This window comes from Furipterus horrens, unplaced genomic scaffold, assembly GCF_987537825.1.
Source record: "Furipterus horrens unplaced genomic scaffold, mFurHor1.1.pri manual_scaffold_6, whole genome shotgun sequence".
NCBI classification, from domain to species: Eukaryota; Metazoa; Chordata; class Mammalia; order Chiroptera; family Furipteridae; genus Furipterus; species Furipterus horrens.
In genome coordinates this window covers 67,868,794-67,890,853 of record NW_028327176.1, presented here as the reverse complement: position 1 = coordinate 67,890,853, position 22,060 = coordinate 67,868,794, and the positions used below count along the sequence as shown (strand labels likewise).

The 22,060-nt window shown below is 39.5% G+C and overlaps 1 protein-coding gene across 4 annotated transcripts in view; it reads right to left on the bottom strand.

Moving 5' to 3' along the window:
* Positions 1-828: 828 nt before the first annotated feature.
* Positions 829-22,060, bottom strand: part of KDM3A (lysine demethylase 3A) — a 48,982-nt gene continuing 27,750 nt past the window's right edge. For 3 of the 4 annotated variants that reach the window (XM_090281682.1, XM_090281685.1, XM_090281683.1), the window contains 15 exons: positions 19,848-20,062; positions 16,797-16,949; positions 16,564-16,659; positions 16,068-16,195; positions 14,134-14,329; positions 12,605-12,777; positions 11,994-12,230; positions 10,345-10,516; positions 8,049-8,136; positions 7,243-7,373; positions 4,359-4,478; positions 4,140-4,279; positions 2,479-2,655; positions 2,262-2,396; positions 829-1,523 (listed from right to left, as the gene is read on the bottom strand). In XM_090281682.1, coding sequence (XP_090137808.1) covers positions 1,443-1,523; positions 2,262-2,396; positions 2,479-2,655; positions 4,140-4,279; positions 4,359-4,478; positions 7,243-7,373; positions 8,049-8,136; positions 10,345-10,516; positions 11,994-12,230; positions 12,605-12,777; positions 14,134-14,329; positions 16,068-16,195; positions 16,564-16,659; positions 16,797-16,949; positions 19,848-20,062 — 2,242 coding nt within the window. In that variant the 3' untranslated portion in view covers positions 829-1,442. The remainder of the gene's footprint in view (positions 1,524-2,261; positions 2,397-2,478; positions 2,656-4,139; positions 4,280-4,358; positions 4,479-7,242; positions 7,374-8,048; positions 8,137-10,344; positions 10,517-11,993; positions 12,231-12,604; positions 12,778-14,133; positions 14,330-16,067; positions 16,196-16,563; positions 16,660-16,796; positions 16,950-19,847; positions 20,063-22,060) is intronic. The other variant, XM_090281684.1, reaches the window with a different exon arrangement.

Here is a 22,060-nt window from a genome sequence, read left to right as displayed (position 1 = left end):
TATGTCTCTTTTGAAGCCTGACCTGAAAGTGGTTTCCTCTAAAAGAGGACCCATGTTTTCCTATTCCTTTGACTTAGGAAGATTTCTAAGCAACAGCGCCAATTCTAGATGCAAACCTATATAAAGAGCACTACCATTGAATTGTAGACTTAAAAGGGGGAAGACTTTTCCTACTGAGGTATAGGCAGTGCTACCTACTAATTCTTTTCAGGGAATTTTGTTTATATTTTTTAAAAGTTCACCCATTAGAGGTTTTGGCTTGAAATGGGCTGGAGTTAGGATGGAATATTTGATGTCCTAGTCTGAGCCCATAGGTAAAAATGCAAGCTCTAAGCCTTGACTAGACTACTTGATTTCAATGTAATTTCTTTTAGTACAGATATAGCTGTCTATGAAAATCTGTAAGCTATAAAAATGTGGCTTCACAAATTTTCTCCCTTCATACAGATAAATATTTTAGGTATTATCGTTCTAAAACTATTCTAATAATTTCATTTTTCTTTTAAAATTCTTACATTATAAAGGGCCAAAAGAGAAGTATTTTGATCTTCTTTATAGAGCCATTTAAACCACTCATGATTTTTTCTTCTTCTTTTTCGGTTAATTCCCACTTCTAAATTTAGTTTCTTTGCAAAATTGTGACAGGGTTTCCAGGTGGCTGGGGAGAAGTTTATTTCCTTGTTAGCATTGTAATAATCATTAGGGAATCACTATAGCATCTAATTTCTTTGCTTTTAAGATGAGTTCCCAAGGTAATCTCTTACACCTGGAACATCGGATGAAAGGTATGTAGAATCCACAACCAGAGAATAATGCCAATAAACAGAGTCAAAATATTACATGAATACTTTAATGCAAAATGCTTAACGCTTAAAATTAGCAAAGCTTCATTTAAATTAAAATTCCATTTAACTAAAGATGGTTAACCCCAACAATTGTACAGTAGTGAATTTCTGTTATATGATGCCAAATGGTAAGAATGGCATAATTTGCTGTCATTTCCTCCATTGCTCTTCTAAACACTAAGGGTGGGGGAGGGGACACTCAGACAGACACAGAACAAAATACAACCCAAACAAACTGCTCAGTTATTCCTAGTAGTTATAACCCAGTTTACCTAAGCTGTCAGACCAAACAGCTAGAGAATAACTGCAGGACTGTTCCAGAGCTGCAGTTTTATTTTTACAGCTTGGCAGAGGTTCTGCACTAGGTGAAAAGTCACAGTTCAAGGATGCATGTTCTGTAAATAGTTACTACATATATACATTTAGTGTCTGTAAACACTAGAAATATACATTAGACAGAGTACCCTCACCGGGTACAGTTTAAAAAAGAAGATGAGGTAACATGAATCTCAAAGTCCACAGGAATCCTGCCTGAAGAGTTTGAACAGCTGCCAGTATTCACTTCCAATGCACAGGGGTTAGGCGTCTCTGGGACCCTCAGGGTTTGCTGAAACTGCATTCACTGGCTTTCAGCATAGCAACTGCATCTTTGACTGCATGGTAGATAACATTCTTCACCTAAAGAAATAAAAGAAAGTATGGTCAGTTCACTATGAAATCTAAAACCTGTTACTAAAACAAACTTTCCCCCTATCAATTCTAACACCACTGTCTCAGAATTTAGTACTCAATATTCAGTATGAAATATCAGTACTTGAAAGGTCCCTGGGCAATTTTAGGCCAATATTTCACACACGTTTTAAACCCACGCATCCTTTGAAGAACTTAAAAGACCCCTTCCATGGCTTTGATGCTACATGGCCCCACCTGTGGTGAGTGCAGGGAGAGGCAAATCCAAAGGTAGTTTTATTTTTCAGAGTTTATAGTTCCCCCTAGTTTTCCAAACATGAAATTATTTTTACATAGTTGACTATTAAAAGTCTCTAAAAACTCACTCTCTCAGACCCTTTGGGTCCCAGAGGTTCTGTTCTGCTATACCCACGGTTGAGAATATTGTGGCACTAAAGGTCTGTGTTCAAAACTCCTGTCAGGCAGCTGAGCCAAGGTCAGAAGTCAGATCTATTCATTCTCAGTACTAAAGACTTGCTCTTTGGACACAGTCCCTTATAAAGTCTAACCAATATCAACCAAGTGAGATTTCCTCCATTTGTTCCTCTTTTGCTTAGGTTCAAAGTGAAGTTAGATATAAAGCCAGGTCGTCAACTCACTGTACCAAGTGTGAGTTCACTGACTCTTTATAAGGTAATGGGCCATTGAGCCAGAGTCACAAATGCCAGGAATTAGTGCTATTTTTACCTGTAGTTTATCTTCATGATTGGTATGAGTCTGTGACAGATAACGGAATTCCTGAGTAAGCCAGAAGCAGTGTTTAACATGCTCTGGAGAAACAAAATCTTCGGCCACTTTGATACAGCTATATAAGTTATGAACCTGAAAAACACCAAGCCACATCAGTCACACACACTGAAGTTTGTAGTAAAACGAGAATAAAGAACAAAGTAATGGTTCTTGCCTGATGTGGAGCTCCTGCTGGGATAAACACCACATCCCCAAGAAACTGCACAATAGCCCAGCCTTGAACACCATACTCTTGCTGAAGACGCTTTCTTAGGGATCGGTCTAAATACCAGCTCTGATCATGAATGGGATCATGGTCTGCTGGATTTTCTTGACCTTGCTCTTCTGATACCTAGAATATATTCAAAATATTATGACTCTGAGCAATATGCTAAGGCCCAATGAGGGCATTCCCCATCCAGAACAGTGTGGGCAGTCAGTAGTGCCAGGGCTTCTTTAACATAAATGTTCTGTTGGCAGAGACAAGTAGTACTCAAAGACATTAACTCAACGAGCTAAGGAAAGATTGAAAGAAAATGTGGCTACCTTTCTGTCATTTCCTATAAACTGAGACTGGTGGTCTGTATAATTTTGTAAATACTGTATGTATTTGGACAATATTTTGGTTTAGAGTTTTATTTATTTTATTTTTTAAGAGAGTGGAAGGGAGTGAGAAAGAGAGGGTGAGAAACACCTATGTTTGGTTGCCTCTCATGTGCCCCCAACTGGACACCTGGCCTGCAATCCAGGCATGTGCCCTGACCAGGAATCAAACCAACGACCCCCTGGCTTGAAGGCCAGTGCTCAATCCATTCAGCCACACCAGCCAGGGCACTGGTCTAGAGTTTGAAATATAAGTTGGCTCAAGTTCCTTAGAAATAGACTTGCTAATTTTGCAGTTAATAAAAACCTGTATTCATTGGAACTATTGTAATAATATAACCAATAAAATACATTAAAAAACAAACAAACAAAAAAAACCTGTATTCACTTAACAATCTGAGATATGAAATAGTCACAAAGATAGTGTATATTAAACTTGTTTATTCTAGATCCAGCATTAGCACTCAGGGTGACACTATCAAAGAGATAATATGGTGACTAGCAGGTTTTCTTGAAGAGTCAAATGCTCCTTAGCCAGAAAGACTTTGCTTCAAAAAATGCTGGTAGTATCCATATCCATTGCTCATGAACAACTGAAGAATATCAACTACGGAGAGCAGAGCTGCAACCAGTAGCCTCACTGGCAAACAGGTTAAAAACTGAACACACCCACCTTCCCAGTTAACTAGCACTTCCACATATAGCCCTTTATGAATAATCTGCCAACTACAAGAGACTCTCAGAATCTTCAAAACCCCTGCATCTCTTTCCAATGACCCTTCGCAAGCTAAGAGCCACAAGCAGGGCCGCAGGTGAGGGTGAACAAAAACATCAGGGTCTTCTGTAACTCACTCAGAACATGGTAACCAAGGGCCAAGGAATGATACAAAAACTTGCGAAGAGCTTAGATTTTCAAGGCAATAAAAACAAATACATGCTATGAGGTGACCAGAGGAACTAATTTACAGAGCACACACACACACAAAAATCTCTAAATGCTCTACAACATAAAACACAGATGTAAGAAAAAAGGGCTGCTTTTTTCAGAGGTATGAGCCAATTAGAAATCTTTGTTCCTTAACAACCAGCTTCAGCCTATCCAATGTGACATGAACAAATTTAACATCTGATGTGATAATTCCACAGTAACCTAGCCAGTTCTTGACACGTAGTAATTTATGATATTGCTATCCTCCACGCCTCTCTTCCCATGCCACAGAGTAAGGAGCATACCTTTTTAAGGAATTCTCGTATTTTCTCTGTGTCCTTAGCAGCATATATGTGCCAGAGGGCCCCTGGTTTCTCTTTTCCTTCAATAAATCGCTTTATTGTGAGTTCGTCAGAGTCGCCGTCTTGAATAGTTTTAAGGACTTCTGGAGCAAGAGAAAGCAAACATCAGACCACAGTTTCCAGTTTAGAAAGTAAGCCCCACTTGCAGTCTCAGCACCCTACCTTCTTCCTGGTCACACTGTCCTTTGGGAATTCCCACATAGACCATGACATTAGCTGCATCAGATACATCTAAATGAAGATTTGTTGTTCCATATTTCCGATCTTCTGGAGTAATTAATCCTGCATGCAGAAAACACCTTACATTTACTGAAGATAAGAAGGCTGCCAGTCTTTCCCACCCCCTGGGGGATGCCTGGTCACGAAATTTAAAAGCTGCTTTTTTCTCATCATGTAAGAGAGAACAATATTTAATATTAAATTCTTTTACCCTTTTAACTATGAAAGAAAAACATTTTTTTTTTAATGAATCAATGTAAGAAAAGAAGAAATACTCAGGAGCCACAGGAGAAAGCAGGACTTGGAAATGGTAAAGTGGAATGCAAAGCTGGGGCTTGGCAGAAGGACATTTGCTCACCCCGATGGGCTCCACCATTGGCTGTCACAGCCTAGGAGGGCTCTGGGGCAAGACCTAAACCTCAGGGCACATGCAAGATGGGCAGTCTAAGAGAAACGACACACACACACACACACACACACACACACACACCTCAGGGCACATGCAAGATGGGCAGTCTAAGAGAAACGACACACACACACACACACACACACACACACACACACACCTCAGGGCACATGCAAGATGGGCAGTCTAAGAGAAACCACACACACACACACACACACACCCCCGAGGGCACATGCAAGATGGGCAGTCTAAGAGAAACCACACACACACACACACACACCCCCCCGAGGGCACATGCAAGATGGGCAGTCTAAGAGAAACGACACACACACACACACACACACACACACACACACACACACACACACACACACACACACACACACACACACACACACACACACACACACACACACACACACACACACACACACACACACACACACACACACACACACACACACACACACACACCCCCCCGAGACCTCAAATAGCCATACACTCACAGTATATGAGGGAACACTGCCCAAGATGTTCCTTGGTTCTTTCAGCTATAAAAGAAAAGGAGTGAGGCCCCCCCGACCAGGCTTACAGTCCAAAACTCTGATCTCTGACCCTCAAGAGAAGGGCTCAGACACCAAATCTCTGAGAAATGACCACTCTTTAATGATGCTTATGATAAGGTATGAGGTGTTTAAAAATGAACACATTTTTATTATTTTCAATCCTTAACTGCTTACTCTAGATGGAAACAAGTTTGTCACAGAAAAAGCTTCTGTTGAATAACTCTGCCATCTTATCTACCAGTATCTAGAGGGAAAAGATCTGCTTCCAAGCTACTCAAAACAGCAGAGAATGTACTTTGAAAAATTCTCAAGATGACTACTTCTAGCCTATAAAGCTTCCTTTTATTAAGACATGGATAACATAATGCAACATTACACCATTTACTTTAGTGGAAAAATGCTTTCATTTACACAAATTCGCTATAAACCCCATTGTGAACACAGTATGTCTCAAGGTCCTGACCATCCAGTTACTTTGCAGAGCTTGAGGAAAGTAAACTCAGGGAACATGATACAGATCCACAGATATATTCAGGGCTCTCTAATGTGGGACCTGAGAAGCAAAGGGAATAAATAAGCAAGGGGACTCCTGCCTGTCGTGTCCTCTCTCCCACAAACACTTCTCACCCTAAGCTGGCAGGACTATCATGGGCATTCAGTCTGTGGGAGTTCCCCCAGCCCTGCTCCTGGTGGTGCCCTGGGCTGACTCCACAGTAACAAAATGGTGGTACCGAGGCCCAAGGACTTGCTCCCACCCTTCCCCAAGAGTCTCCGAAGAACATGGCGAAGATGCCAAAGACCGTCTTTTCTTCATCCCATCCCATCCGCACAACTGAGACTGGAGTTGGGAATAATTATGGAAGGAAGGAATTTAAAAAGTAACTTATGAAATGACTTGAAAAATAGGGGACAAATAGTATAAAACACTAAATCAAATTCACTGAACGAGTCTGTGAACTGAAACTTCATTCAACAATAAATTGGCAATAATCTAGACCTGAACAAAGACCCTAAAAAACTGGTCAAGGTCACAACAACAACAGAAGCAGCTGGTAATTGTACAAACCAATCTCTATCTTGAGCAACCCTCCTTGTTGACAGTTTGCCGAGTCATATCCAAACAATAAAAACCTAATTCAAAGGGTACTTTAAAAACTAACTTTAACTAACTACTATCCGCCAACATAGAACATTGCATTTACGAGTAGATGTTAAAACAGCTGGAATGCTTACAGGGTGACCTAAATATCCAGCAATATTGAAATGATTAATAAAATTATATTCCTTCAATAATGTACCATGAAACTATTAAAAATTATCTTACTAAAGACTATTCAGGACTAATATGATAGAGTGAAATCAGCATTATGGAGGAGTGAAAAGACTCCTTTGTTTCTCCCTTTAAATTTAAAACAAGTAGGATAACTTGTAATTTATATAAATGTCCAACTACCTGAAACCAATATAATACAGAATGTCAACTGAAATTGAAAAAAATAAAAAATAAAGTTGTATGCCTGAAATTTATGTTTTTGAGCAGTATTACTCCAATAAATTAAATTTTAAAAGAATTTGAAAAGGACCATTAAGCAACATGTGAAGATTTCATAATATAATATTAGATGCAGAAAAGAGAAAAATATAAAACTGTACACGCTTAACAACTATGACAAGGAAACACACACACACATGGCCAAGGAATGGAAGAAAATATGCAAAAATGAAGCCTACTGCTGTGTTAAGTGTTAAAGTTATACATGTTTTTCATCTCTCTCGCTCCTAAAATCAATTTTCCAAACATCTGATTTGCTTTATTTCCATTATAATTTTTTCAAGTTAGTCATTTCCTCCTTACCGTAAGCATTGTACATCTTGGGACCCAGATCTGGCCTAACAAAGTAGTTTGGCAGCCGAGAGGCCAAGTTCAGTTTGCCATCTCTCCGCGTGTACTCAGGCAGAGGAATGTTGGCCATCAGATCATCAAACCTAGCACAAAACAAAGAATTTGAAAGATAAGCTTACCTTCTAATCCATCACTGTGTGATTTTTTTTTGTTCCTTCTACACAAAAAGAATGGACAAAATATCTGTGCTCATGATGATGGAGACAGCTAACCATTAACAATATTTAAAATCAGAATTATAGTAGTTATGAAAAAGGATGTCTTCTTATTCCCTACACTGTACAAATGTATCAAAATGATCTGGCATATTTTAGGCAAAAGATTTGAGCAATGAATTCTAGACACCCAGAGATTTATTTATGCATTAGTTCTGAGGCTCCTTTTCAAGGTTCAAGCTCAAATCAGAAAAATGAATCTACCAATCTAGCTATCTTGTTGTCTAATGCAAGCCATGACTCTGTCACACTGAACCCTGGCACTCACACATCTGAGCCACCTCTTCTCTGGCAGAGCACTGCAGGGAGAACATGTGGAGCTCTCATTAGTCATCAGCTAGATCTAAAAGTCAGTAACAGTAACTTCATCTCACTTAAAAACACACATCTCCAAAGTTTATAGACTAGAAATGAAAAAGCAGCAGCAGTAAAACTATGGGACCTTTCATATTTCCCTGAAAACTATTTTCTCACCATCTCAAAATAGAATTTATCCTACCAAGTCAAGGACTGAATCATCAACCCTCCACTCCATAATCATACCTGGAAGGCATCATATCTCTGAAATCTTCTCCTGGTGGCCAGTCTTTAAGTTTCAACACCATTGGTTCTTTGTCATTTCTCAATCGGTCTGAAAATAACGAGAATAACTGACTTGTTTCTATTCTTAACTCAGAAACAAACCAAAATAAATGGCAAATTAGCAGTTTATGCTTAACAATGCAAATACAATTTATCTCTGCAAAATCTCCATAGCCTGATACATTTTATATATAAATGTTATTTTTCTTTAAAATTCCCCTCCATCAACTGCTAACCATCTTCTACAGTGCCAGGAAATCCAGCAAGGAGGCAGCAACTCCCTTTTGCCATTTACACATAGGTGGTGTTTTGACAGCTGTCCTTCTCACTCAGATCCAGTCTCCTCCTGCAGACAGAGTTCTGGAAGAAGTGAGCAGACCCCAACTAATAAACAGCAATGCACTGGAATAAAGGCCACAGCAAGGGAGAGGGGAACAGTTTTTTGAGGCGACCATGAAATAGAAATGACTTGTTCTACTCAGAGAGACTGAAACTGATGTTCTGTCCAGGGAGAACTAGGGCCAATAGGGCCCGCTCTGCCTCTTCTTCTGATGACACACAGAGTTTAGTCAGAACTCTTTTCTTGTAAAAGTCAAAACTATTATCTGTTGCGAGTAATGCCAAGGAATCAAGAACCAAGTAACTCTAATTGGAAAAAGTATATTGATAATTATGATTAATAGCAATGACAACCATAATTTCATTTCTTGCTGTGTCCCAGTCTCCGCTATGTGTTTTAATGATTTAATTTTTATAATTAAATCCAATATCCCAATGAGATTAAGCACTATTTAATATTCTCGATTTTAGATGAGGAAATTGACAGATGCCCAAGGTCATCCAATAGAATTAGAACTGCAACTAGGTTTGACTTCAGAGCTCGTACTCCGGAGGACTAATATTTGTATAATGTTTTACAGTCAACCAAGCACTGTTCCATAACCTAGTTTAAATATGTGCACACTTCAGGGGGCAATGAAGACAGGAAATCACAGGGTACAATGGATGTTCAGAACACCAGCAGCAGTTCAGTGTGGGTGGTACAATGGAGGTGTGTGCAGCAGGATCATCAGGATGGAAAAGGGAAGTTGCGGTTGACTTTGGAAAGTTTGAGCCCCAGAAAAATTAAATTGCAAGCTCATGTAACAGCAAGTACACACCAAGAGTCAGGATTTGAACCCAGGCCTCACTGGATAGCACACTGTGGTAGCTGTGTCATCAAATCCCCTTCAAAGTACCTGCTGCCGAGACATGGCTTTGTGGTCTGTCTCGGCTGCAGAGAGCTGCCTCAGCAGGTCAAGGCCCTTCCCAAGGCACCAGTATCTAGAATCTGAGGCAGGTAGGGGAATAAGAATAAAGGCCCTGACATCTCCCACTTCAGCCCATCTGAGACAATGAGGGGCAATGCTCGCTCCAGAACTCCCTACCATACTGGCTGAGCCTTTTTTGAGTCTGCATTGCAGCTGGTTCCTTTTTCATGCCCAATGCCGCAACCCAATTCTCTATTTCACAGATATCAATCCCTAGGTAAATATCTTACATCGGAAACTTTATCTTAGCATCTATGGAAAACCCCATCAGGTCTTACGTAAGAGTTAGCTATAATTTTCTTATAAAGTTTGTTTGATGTATGGGCCATAATCTATAATCTATAAATGTGGGTAACAGGGAATAAGGAAGCAGGAGATGAAAAGATGGAAGTATGTCTAAAAAGAATGAGAGTGCTGAATGAGTATACTTGAATTACTGAGTTTAATGACTGGCCAGCCTATCTACAAAAAGGGCCAAACCTCAGCATGGGACATACATGCCTTCTTCTTGCCACACCTGCCCCTCACCCACATGAAGTAGACAGTGATGAGAAGACTCTGTGTTAAATGAATTCACTTTTCCTGGCACCTTCAGGTCTATTTACCTTGTTGAACAATGAAAAAAAAAAAAGGATATATGAGAATGAGACACACATCAAGCCACGAGCCCTGACTGTGTGTCCCCTCCTGCTGGGCACAGCATTCCTGTCATAGGATGGACACAGAGGCCCCTGAAGAACAGATGACCAAAACCTCACCCCTCTAGAAACTAGAAAATGAATTTGCCTCAGGTCAAAAACATAAACTTTGTAAAAAGAAAGGGGAAGAGAAGACACTAATTTTAAATTTCAAAAATCCTGGAAAATGTTGCTGTTGTCTTAGTTCCCGCTATTCCTGTGCCCCTCCTTTCACATATTCAACATCCCCAGAAAGTCTTTAATACATACTTGGAACATCTTCAAATCCATCCCAGAAGTCTCCTACTGTGGCTCCTGTGATGATTTCATTGGTCCTACAATTAACTAGGTCCACTTCCTGACCTCCAAACTCTTTCCTAAAGGATTCAGGTTTCCAAAGTTCAGTGTTCAATTTGTGATGCACTCCTGAAACCATCACTGGCTAGAGAAGAGAATGAAGACTTTAGTTTAAACTCCCCTGGCTTGGGCCCCACACCTGTGCAGCTGCTGGTTGTTTCTCTGTGGGTCATCTTGTTGCAGATGCCCAACTGCCAGTCCAGACCCTGAGCTCCCACAGCACTTCCTGTCTTCACCACTCATTGGTTACACACACCCCTTGCTCTGAAACTACATTAGTAAGCTTCTAGGATAGGAGCAAGGATCACACCTTCTGATTCATCTCCTATTATTCACAGAATACCAGCAGCGAGGCTCAGGGCCAGGCAGAAGATGCGGTAAGACAAGGCCAGCCGGAGAGTCCTGTCCAAACAGAGCGCTGCCATTGGCCGCCCACCTGTTGGTATTGCTATGTGGGAGTGCAGACCTGAGGCTGCCAAGTCCTTTGGTTATCTAAGACAAGCCATGCATTCCATTTTTAAAAAACAGTATGTTATCCATGCTGGTGGTCTAAATTTAGTCTGTCATTATCACCATGAACAAATCTTATTAGTACACAGGGCTGAAAAATTTTTTTTAGAATTTCTGTTGATGTTAAATACATACATTTTTCTATATGGCAATTCCTCAAGTCCTAGCCTTGTCCAAGAACAAAGTATTCCTTTAGTAAGGACTCCATTTGGCCCAAAAGAGAAGCCAAAGTTCAGAAAACAAAAACTAAAACAAGGAAACAGAGGAGCATACGTACAAAGCCATCCATCTCCTAAACTATCAACCAAAATTTAAGCTGGAACAACACTGCCCTATAAAGCAGACCCCTTGGGAACCTAGACATCAATTATAAGATGAACCACTTGGCTCTGGTCCACCTAAAACTGCTGTCAGCACAAGGTTTTAATGCATGGAAGAGCAATGCATGATTATCATAATTTATCTAAACCCCAAGTCCCATTAGCCTCCTAGTCATACTCCCACTTCTTCTGTTGAGGTTTAGCACACAAGAATAACTGAGTTCAGCCCTGGCTGGCGTGGCTTGGTGGATTGAGCACTGGCCTGCGAACCAAGGGGTCGTAGGTTTGATTCCCCATCAGGGTACATGCCTGGGTTGCAGGCCAGGTTCCCGGTTGGAGGCATGCGAGAGGCAACCAACCAATGTTTCTCTCACACATTGATGTTTCTCTCCCTCTCTGTCTCCCTCCCTTCTGCTCTCTCTAAAAATAAATAACATCTTTAAAAAAAAATTGATTTAAATTTTATCAATATCTTCCTAAAATAAATAACTGAGTCCAGAATGCTCTCATCAAAAACCCAATGACTAGTCAGAAGCAATCAAAACCTCACAGCCACATTCTGCCTTAATTATATTCACCCTAAATTATAAAATACAATAATAGGAGATAAAGTATATACAATTCATAATTGGGGGTGGGGTGGGGTGTTAGGAGGTGATGTCAAGTCTGACAAAGGTACTGAGAAGGAGGCTCTGAACTGGACTGCACTGGGGGAGCAGAGGATCCTCTTACCTGCCCTTGTTTCCAGCATTCCCTGAACACATTCCAGTTGCTCTTGTTGTTGGGATCTTGCAGGCACAGCAAGCGACTGTCACACAACCAGTAGTGAGGAGTGTCAAAGCCCAGAATGCTAGGCTTAATCGTCAATCCTTGAGGCCTCTTCAATAAATCAGAGGAAGTCTTATTTTGCACCAAAGAGGCAAAGATGTCATCAAGAATTTTTGGTGTATTCTTGAGTCCATTTTCTGTCTGAATTTGAGAAAGAATACAAGTCTTAAATACGCTGTTCCCTACCATCAAAAACCCATTCCTATAATGGTGGCACAAGTATACACTACATATCTAGAAAATAGTCCAACCCAGGACACCGATACCCAAAGGTAAGTCTCCTTCCCCAACCTGACAGCTCAACTCACAGAAGGGGGTACAGAAAAAAGTGTAAGAGGAGAAAAGTCCCAAGCCCAGGACTATATAATAACCCAGTGAAACCCACCTGCCAATGGCATGGCCTTCCGTACCCACAAAGGAAAGCCTAGCATTTGCTTCTACTTTCTCTTTCAATTTCTCTAGTCTCATCTATTCACCTTTACTAGGTGGAGTACAAAAATCAAAGAAATGAATACCTTTTCTGTAGAGGAATTCAAGAGATTTCGGAGGAAACCAGAGCTGTTGTTGCTTACAGGTGTCAAAATGGTGCTGTTAAAGGTATGGAGGACGGTGTTGGATTTGCTCAAAGGCGGAAGGGGTGGAAGGCATTTGATTTCATTCTTTAAAATTGGCATTGTTGGCTGTTTTTCTAAAAATAGATGGAAAAGCATTCTGAAAGGCAAATCCCTTACTAGTCTTCTATTAACAGAATTACTTTGGAACCTGTTTTCATGTACTGAAACAAAAAAAACTTAACAGGATAAATACTAATGACATTATTGATTTAGACAAGGATTTCCAACCGGTATTAAAATAACAAATATCCAACATCCGTGGTGATACTACGGTAAATGGTTTTTTAAAAACTTGTTTTGATTTTTGTAAATTAACACTGTAACTAGCAATTTTGTTTTAGTTATTTTATTTTTTATTTTTTAAAATTTGTTTATTTATTTATTTGTAGAGAGAGGGGAAAGGAGAAAGAGAGGGAGAGAAACATCACTGTGTGGTTGCCTCTCACTCACGCCCCCAACTGGGGACCTGACGTGCAACCTAGTTATGTGCCCCGACTGGGAATCGAACCAGCGACACTTGGCTCGCAGGCCGACACTCAATCCACTGAGCTACAGCAGCCAGGGCTGTAACTAGCAATTTTGATAAGATATGTTTATTAAAAATATATTCTTTTAGATTTTTCACATGTATAATTAGATTGTCTAAAATATCAACAGCTTTAATCTCCTTCTTTCCAATTCTAATACCTTCTTAATTGTTTGCCTTAATGCAATAACCAGGACTTCCAGTACAATGTTTAAAATAATTCAATCACTATTTATGATGTTTGCTGTCAGTTTTATTGTAGAAGCTCATTATATTAAGGATGTTCCATTCTGTTCCTAATTTAAAATTTTTTTAAAAAATCATGGACAGGTTTTGAATTTTACTACTTTTCTGTGTCTTATCACATTTTTCTCCTACACTTGTACTTCTGTAGCTCCTGTTCGTGCTGTATAATTCCTTATTTATGGTGCTGAATTCTATCCACTGACAATTTGTTCAGGATCTTTGCATGAAAGGAATTAACTTACAATGTTTCTTTCTTTTAACATAGCCAGAAAGCAGAATCATGTAAATTCTAATCTAACTACCTGATTCCAAAGGCCATGCTCGTTATACTATTATCAAACATATACGAGACAATAGCACAGATAAAGAAAAATAAAACTGAACTCAGAATATTGCAATTCAGACAAAGAGGAACTATATGTAGGATAAAAATAATAAGGCAACATTACCTAGTGTTCTATCATCAGTGAAAGTTCTCACTGATGCTACATTTTGAAAACACTTGCATTTGTGTCAGGTCTCAAGGTGACTATAGGGAACCACTTTCCATTCTACATCATCTCTAACCACTCTGTTCTCACAGCAACTGAGGTTGCCGAGTCCCTTCCCAAATGGACGAAAGTTTCCAGGAACCCACAGGAAGGCAAGAAACGCTCACCCTTGTTTTCCTTGTTGACATTCCCACTGGTCAGGTCTGCCAGCCAGTTTAAAGGAGATGTGCTGGCTGGACAGGCTGGCTTTATGCTGCTGGCTGGCTTGGAGGCAGCTCCCCCACCCATGGCCACCGGCTCCAGCACCGAGGGGTTCTGTTGGAGCAAGGTTCCAAGAGTTGATTTTTCTCCAGCGAAGGAAGTCTGAGTATAAAAGGAGAATTTCACACAAGCTGAAAAATTACATTTTCCTTTTCTTACCTACTCCCCTAAAAGCTCACCAATAAGAGACAAAGAGCCAAAACAAAACCAACGTACAACCCTGGACATCACCACAGCTGTAGTAATCTTGCAATTATAGAGTAGAACTATAGAGTAGGAAACATTTTAATTTTTTAGCTCTCATGTATTATTAGTGAAAACAGAAGATTTGTTAAGAATTTAAATACAGCAAAATATTCTCCCCTTCACCCCTTCATTATCCATCTCACACTCGCACAGGTCCCGATCACTTCATCTACCATATTGCTTGAAAGAACCAGTTTGTACCCATCCCCCTGTAAACTCACCCCAGTATCCCGGGTAGGCACTCAAAACAGAGCTGCTGAATGCATAAATAAATGAGACAGGATAGGAAAACTACAGCTGTGATTTCGGAAGGAAACAGGATGTAGAGAAAAGAAAATGCCCTGATTTAGCACAGTGGAATAGGCTTTAAAATGTAATGAACATCTCTTAAAAGAAGTCAAACAAACTGAAAAAAGAAAACCCCAAAACTGGAAAAAGCACACCACCTATCTTTCTGTTACTTAAAAAGCTACCTTGACTATTCAACTGGTGAAGTTATACATTCATTAAGAAGAAAAAGGCCCTGATGTGGTTCAGTTGGTTGGAGTACTGTTCTGTAAACAGAAAGGTTGCAGGTTCCATTCCTGGTCAGGGTACACGCCTAGGTTGCAGGTTCAGTCCCCAGTTGGGGCACATATGAGAGACAACTGATCGATGTTTCTCCCTCACATTGCTGTTTCTTGCTCTCTCTCCCTCCCTTCTTCTCTCTCTAAGAGCAATAAGCATGTCCTCGGGTGAGGATTAAAAAAAAGAAAGAAAAAGAAAAAGAAAAAGAAGGAAAATGCTAGTCGAGTTCCTGTTTGTTCCTGACCCTCCCTTTACATGTGAGGCAATTTTGTGATGCCCAATTATCAGTATTGTTCATTATTTCTCAATTACTGATGAGGAAGCTAAAGCACACAGAAATCAGTTAAATTTGAAACAAAGTTATGCAACTAGAAAGCAGCAGAAAAAAATTCAAATTCAGTTCTGACTCCAGAATCACAATTCTTCTACCCATGCTGCCTTTTACGTAAAATAATTTTATGAAAAGCTTCTGATTATTAAATACAATGTGGAATAATGATTACTGCATGAGGGCAAGCAAGGTAGACAGTGGAGGTCAGATGTGGTGGTGGAGATGCAGGGATGTATCCAGGAAGAACATGAGCACCAAGGAAATGCGTATTTTTTTATGTTGAGTGGTGGGCACATGATTCGTTTCAATATTATTTCCTTCAACTCTTCACATGTATTATAGGCAAAATATACTTAGTAATTTTTTAAAATTTAGAGCTTATCTGAGTCATTTTAACTCTGCAAAACACATGAAGCTTTTAAAAAACCTTCGACAGCAACATTCGGTAGACTATAACAGAAGAGGTTTTTACTTTTCTAAGAAACAAAAATTTAAAGCCTAGTAAAAGAGGCTACAGATGAAGTCCCCAAAAATAATGTGGGAAGTGAGAATGGGTCTATGAAGTGTCACATGAAACAAATTCTTCCCACTGACAGCTGTCCCCATGTTCCTTTCAAATATATTACAGAAATCCTTGGGTTATTTAAAAGCAGACAAAAATCACAAGGATGGTAAATCTAGTATGAACAGTAATACCTGTTTTATGTCTTCTTTTGAGGCGGGCTTGGAAAAGAGTTTGAATTGCCTGTTTGAACAGGGACAATTTGCCTTTATTCCCCATTTTGCTCTTACAGAATGAACAATGTCTCCAACATCATAGAGGGCTAAAAAAAAAAGGGCACAGGCAAACATCTGAACAAGGATATTAGATATTTTGAAACCTCAATATACAAAGCAGAAGCTGTCATTTCCAACAGAATTTTTTTTTTAGCAGCATGGTGCTTACACTGCCTCTTTTCATCCTGCTAAGTTTGTCTTCCTCCAAATGTATCATTTTTTTTCCTCCCACAAAACTATTTACAAGATCTTAAGCAAAAAGTTTGGCAGGCATTATTTAACACATTTCTGAACAATTGATGGTACACACTAAAATTAAGTTAGCACATAATTATAGTACACAAAATTAAATTACCACCCCCTCTGAGCTAACCAAAACAAGGTGGGGGAAAAAAAATTGCACCATGTGAAATACCTTTTCCAGGAATGATCTGTGTAGGCATCAGGTTCTCCGGTTCATGTATCTGACTCTTTACACATCTTATCCAAGAGAAAGTCTTGTAGGCAGCACCTGCAAATAACTGATCTGTAGTAACTGCTCTTCATGGACTCTGGCCCCAAATACCTCAGGAATCCATTACCACAAATCAATGAAAGGCTTAATTTAAATGTGTAAGGGGCCTGGAGGAGAATCCAGTCAGTTCTCACCCTGTTGGCAATTTAGCCTCTTCATCCGGTAGCAGTCTACACAGACCCCAAACCCACACCGAGGGCACACCCAGTGCAGGTTGAAGATGGTGGTGTCACACACATCGCACATTTCTCGAACACCTTTGACAGCTCGCTTCCAGGCAACTTGTCCTACAAAAATCAATAAATCACTTAGTCTTGGGAGGAGAGGGCTTCAGAAATAAAATGCACAGAGGGAGGGGAGTTGATGTTATTCTTCCCTCTGACTGGAGTTCCCATAACTGTTCAACATTCAGAGCCCACCTCAAATCCACCCCACCCATAGGCCTCTTCACACCATGAGCAGCTGGGTGCAGTTTTTCCCTCTCTAGGACATACTCAGGCTCTGCTGCTTCTGCCTCTCCCACCCTCCAAGAAGCTCTGCACACTACTGGTGCACAGTTATCAAGTACTGCTGAATAAATCAATGGGAAAAGCAGCAGTGGTGACGCCTGGGTACAGGCACAGGTATCCTAACAGCAGGCTTCTTCATCTCTGGGGCATGAAACCCTTTAAGAATCTGAAGGGGGCATTAACCATGCAGTCTCCAAAGGAAAGTATTATAAAAGTGATTGGGATACACAAACCTACATTTGGTGTAGGCTCAGGTTATTCACAGGTGCCCGCCCTGAATCTACTTAGACTGCCCATTAAAAACCTCAGGGCATTTAGGGAAATGGAAGGAAGCAGCATATTAACTTAGTGGGGACACAATACTTCACACAGTTGGTTCCTTTTGGGGACAGAGTCAGAAACTCGATTTTGTTAATGCCAGGAGTGATGTGGGCACCAAAACTGATTCATACTAACCAAATATCCAACAGATTAAGGCATAATCCAGAATTCTACAAAGGAGCATTTTACATTCCAGTTTTAGAAGGGCCTTAAAAAACTGGGCAGTACATATACCTGCTGCCCTGCCCACCTATGTAAATGCAAGATCAGCTGACCAAATCAGGCATCAGAAAGCTTCAAGGAGGATGAGCAGCAGGAGTACATTTTCCTGGGTCACAGAAAATCACATTGTCTGTTGATCAGAACACTCTTTTTTGTGTATCTCTCTCTCATGAACAAGACTAGATCAATACTGGCACATTCTTGTTCTATGGAGAACATTTTTCCCCAATCCAGTTTGTGGTTCATTCATTCATTCTTCAGACTGACCACGATGCAAATGACCAACTTCATTTTGCACTGAATGAATCCAATTGCCGAGTGAACTTCTGTCATTTCATTATAATGCAACAGCTCATTGCACAATACAGAGCTTTAAGCGTTTTGTAAGGGAGATTTTATGAACTTCACCTTGTTCACTTGGATTAAACTGTTTTGTTAGAGAATATTCTTAGATCTCTGAGCCACCATTTAATGATTTTTTTGTCACTGAAAAGACAAAGTATAAGTATAAAGGCTGAGATCTGTTGCCTAATCTCAGGAAGAGAGGGTAATGCCCCTGGGAACACCTTGGGGTAGCATCTTTCAATATCACTCGGAGTGAATTCCTCTCTCCAACTGACCAGCTAGTTAAAGAGTAGTAAAAACAACAGAGTAATCAAAAAGGCAAAGAGGAAAGTATCATCACATTTAAATCTTCAAGGACAGAGTTTCTTAATTATGCCTATTTCTGTAAGAAAAAAAATATGCATTTTTCAGATGACTCACCTAAAGCAAAGAAAAACACTGGTTGCTTAAAACAGCCTTACTGATTCAGAAATGAAGCTACTAATATATTCCAAAGAAATGTTTCTGTATTTCAATCATTTATGTATCACATTCTAGACGAGTTACTTAAAAATTTTTCTTTAAGTCTACTTCTTTTACTTAAATGCATATAATAAAGAAACTTTGTATTTCTACCAAAAATAGAAAACCAGTATCACTTCTCCTAAATAGAAGATTAGAGGAGAAACAACTTTAATAAGACTCTTGGCTTTATTAGAATCTCTGTTACCCCGACAGAATGGAGTGATTCTAAAGCTGCTCTTCTCTTCAGTATGACTTTGGCCGCCCTTAGAGCTCACAATCCCATTTCCCCACATAGATCTAAATTCCTGTTCCTGGGAAAGTCCTCATCCCATTGCTTGGACTCTGAGATGTAACAGTATCTATACCTGTCCAATAAGTTATTTTGTTCTTAAGCTAGTTCTGGTACCTACAATCAAAATCCTTATGTGTAGATGCTTGTATGGAAATATTATTTGCCTATGCAAAGTCTGAAAAGATATCCACCAGAAGAATGAAAGGCTTTACTTTTAACTTTCAACTATTTGGGGAAGAAAAAAATGATGGGAGAAAAAGTGACACTTAAAAGATAGATGGCCTTTGGTGCTTGTGGGTGGATACCTCACTTTTACAGAGGGACGTGAACAGATTGAGGTTGTCTGTCCTCCCAGATATTGTACCTTGAGATGTCATGAAAGAGCTCTGGCTCTAATGTGTCATCCACACTGATTGATCCCTATAGTTCACTGGGCTACCAGATCAGTGTGAGTGGAAGAAAACTGCACACACCCAGCTAGGACATCAAGTATTTCCTTATAACCTTGACTCTGACAGAGAATCTTTTTCATCTGAGCTTGTTCCCATTCTCATTCCTGGGCCCCAGCCCTGCAAACTGATTCAACAGGTCTAGGGTAGAGCCTGTCCGTTCTAATTTTCTTTGAAATGTATTCCTAAGTAAGAACCTTTATCTTAAAATAAGTCAACTGAAGGCCTCAACCCCTTTTGGTGAGCCCACACTGCTGGTAAGGCTGTGCATATTCGACCACTACCTCACCTTCATCTTTCTTAACAAAAGGGAGTGCCACTCCTTTGGTAATTGCCCCAAAATAAAACCCACAGACAGGTGACTGGCTCTGATAGAACCAACAGGTAGAATCTGTTACAAAAGGAAAAATGCAACCTCATTACACCAAAATCATCTAAACTTCGTGGTGAAAAATGAAACCCATGCAATCAAGACTTAGGTGTCATTCAAGAACAAAAATCAAGTTGGACTCAAAAATCCTGGCCCCTAAGAGATGCTCTTACTGTGTGGCTCAATAGTTGACATAGCTTCCTTTTCAGAAATCACCATTTGACAGAAGTGGTCTCCAATGTTGGCCAGGATATACTTTGCTGTGTCCAAATCAGTCCCCACAATGTTTTTGGTTAAAGGCAACCACAAGCCAATTGCTTCACTGTCATACTTGTTTGGTGTTAAGAAGCCTGCTACCCGCAACACACCATGTTTGTTGAATTGTAACCTAGAGGAAGTAGAAAAAAAAATGTACTTCACACACACACATTTAAATACTATTTAAATCAAAAAATTCCTTCCCAATTTTCTATCATCTCCATGATTAATTACAGCCAATTGTTATTTGGCAATGTCAGTAAAGATAAGAAAAACATTTGTGAAAGCGTGGTGGGAAATACTTGCCAGACTTGGGGACAAGAACAATCACAAGTCAACACAGAAGTAAAATGACAAACAGAAGGTGATAAATATCTGGTCAGATCTGAATAAATACTGCTTCAAGAATAATGCTCAGCAATGGAAGGCTAACCCTGGACAGTCATTGAAGTCATGACCACGTAGGTCCATAAGGTATTTGGCACCAATATGACTAATGGCTGCAAATTATGATGCAGACTTCTGGAATGAGAGGCAGTGTTAAGATGGGTCTCAGTACCTAAGAAAACAGAGTAAAAAGAATACTTTCTCAGTATTCTCCTTCAATATTTTGGACACTTGAATGTTTTTTCTAAGCTATGTGTTTTTAATTTATTTTAAATACAACATTATATGTCTATCTATTTGGAGACACAAGTAGAAAGTAAACACACAGTGAAGTGGGAGATGATAGGTAAAATACTCATTAAATTTTAGGAGCCAGAGGAGGAAGAGCTGATTATGAAGTTTGTGGGGCTAATGTAAAGATAGAAATAGTAATTAAGTTTGATCTTGCAAAAAAAAGGTAGATCCTAAGTAACAGACGGCATGGCAAAGAAACACTATTTCATACAAAAAAAAAAAAAAAAAAAAAAAATGCAGGGGCCTTGATTTCTTCGCTAGTCACTGGCAGTTACTAAAACTCTTAAGTCTATGAGACACACATGAAGTTGCATTTTAGAAAAACCATTTATTTGTCTAGAAGAGTATAGAATGAACTAGAAATACACTGAAAGCTGCATAACAGATGCAAACTTATTTTAAACATTCCAAAGGAGAGATGCAAGTTTTTATTTGATAGCTTAAATTAGAGATAGTTATTATACTAAAAAAAGAACCTGAAAGGGGTAGGAGATGACAAACAGGGCTTTACCATTGAGACCCTACCCTGCTCCTTCCTATTTCATCTGTAGGAGAGATTAAGGAGGAACAAACTTGACAAGGAAGCTAATGGCTGCCTCAATCTTCACTTTAAATATGGGGCAGGGAAGGAAAGGAACGAAGCTATGTTTTTAAAATTATTATATTCTTTTTAACCAAAGAAGTGAGTTTATTCCAGTTTTTACTGCACTGGCTTCTACTATAGAACATTAAGCAAAGGCACTTTCCCCTTCAGAGGCCAAATATGGGAAAATAGCTAAGTCATAAAACCAATGATTTCTAGATAGTTACAAAGTAGTGTTTTTCTTTTCCTCTAGTAATATCCCAAGGAAAAAAATTATCCCTCTCTAGTGTCTCTACAACTTAAACCAAAGCTAAACAATCTCTCATGCAGTCTAGTAATACCTTTCACAGCAGAGGAGCTAATGATATGAAATCAAGTCTACAACAGGGATACATAGATCTGTACAAAGCATTACCATTTTGTACTTTCTTCCAAACGGATATAAGTACCCACAAATGCATATACGCCTTAACACACTTACCTGTGTTTAAAAAATTCTCCAGAGAGAAATAGAATAGAGCTAAATCTTACTGAGAAATTTTTCTGGGCCAGGTATTATTCAGAAGATACACTAATCAATGTGTATGTTAACATGTTGGCAGTTATCACAGCTCTAAAGGCTACACACACAATTTATCATGGTGCTTTTGAAATGTACTCAGGAATGAATGGGACGAACTACTATCTAAAAAAGTCTAGTTCATTAACTAAACTGGTATTTAAGTTACCAGCACAAGTATAATTATCTAAAATGCCTATCCACTTAATTCAGCTCATCAGCAATCTTTAATCTGGATAAACTAAAAGGGAGATGGAAATGGGAAGAAATTAAAGTCAGCACTTCTGTTTATGATTAGAACCAGT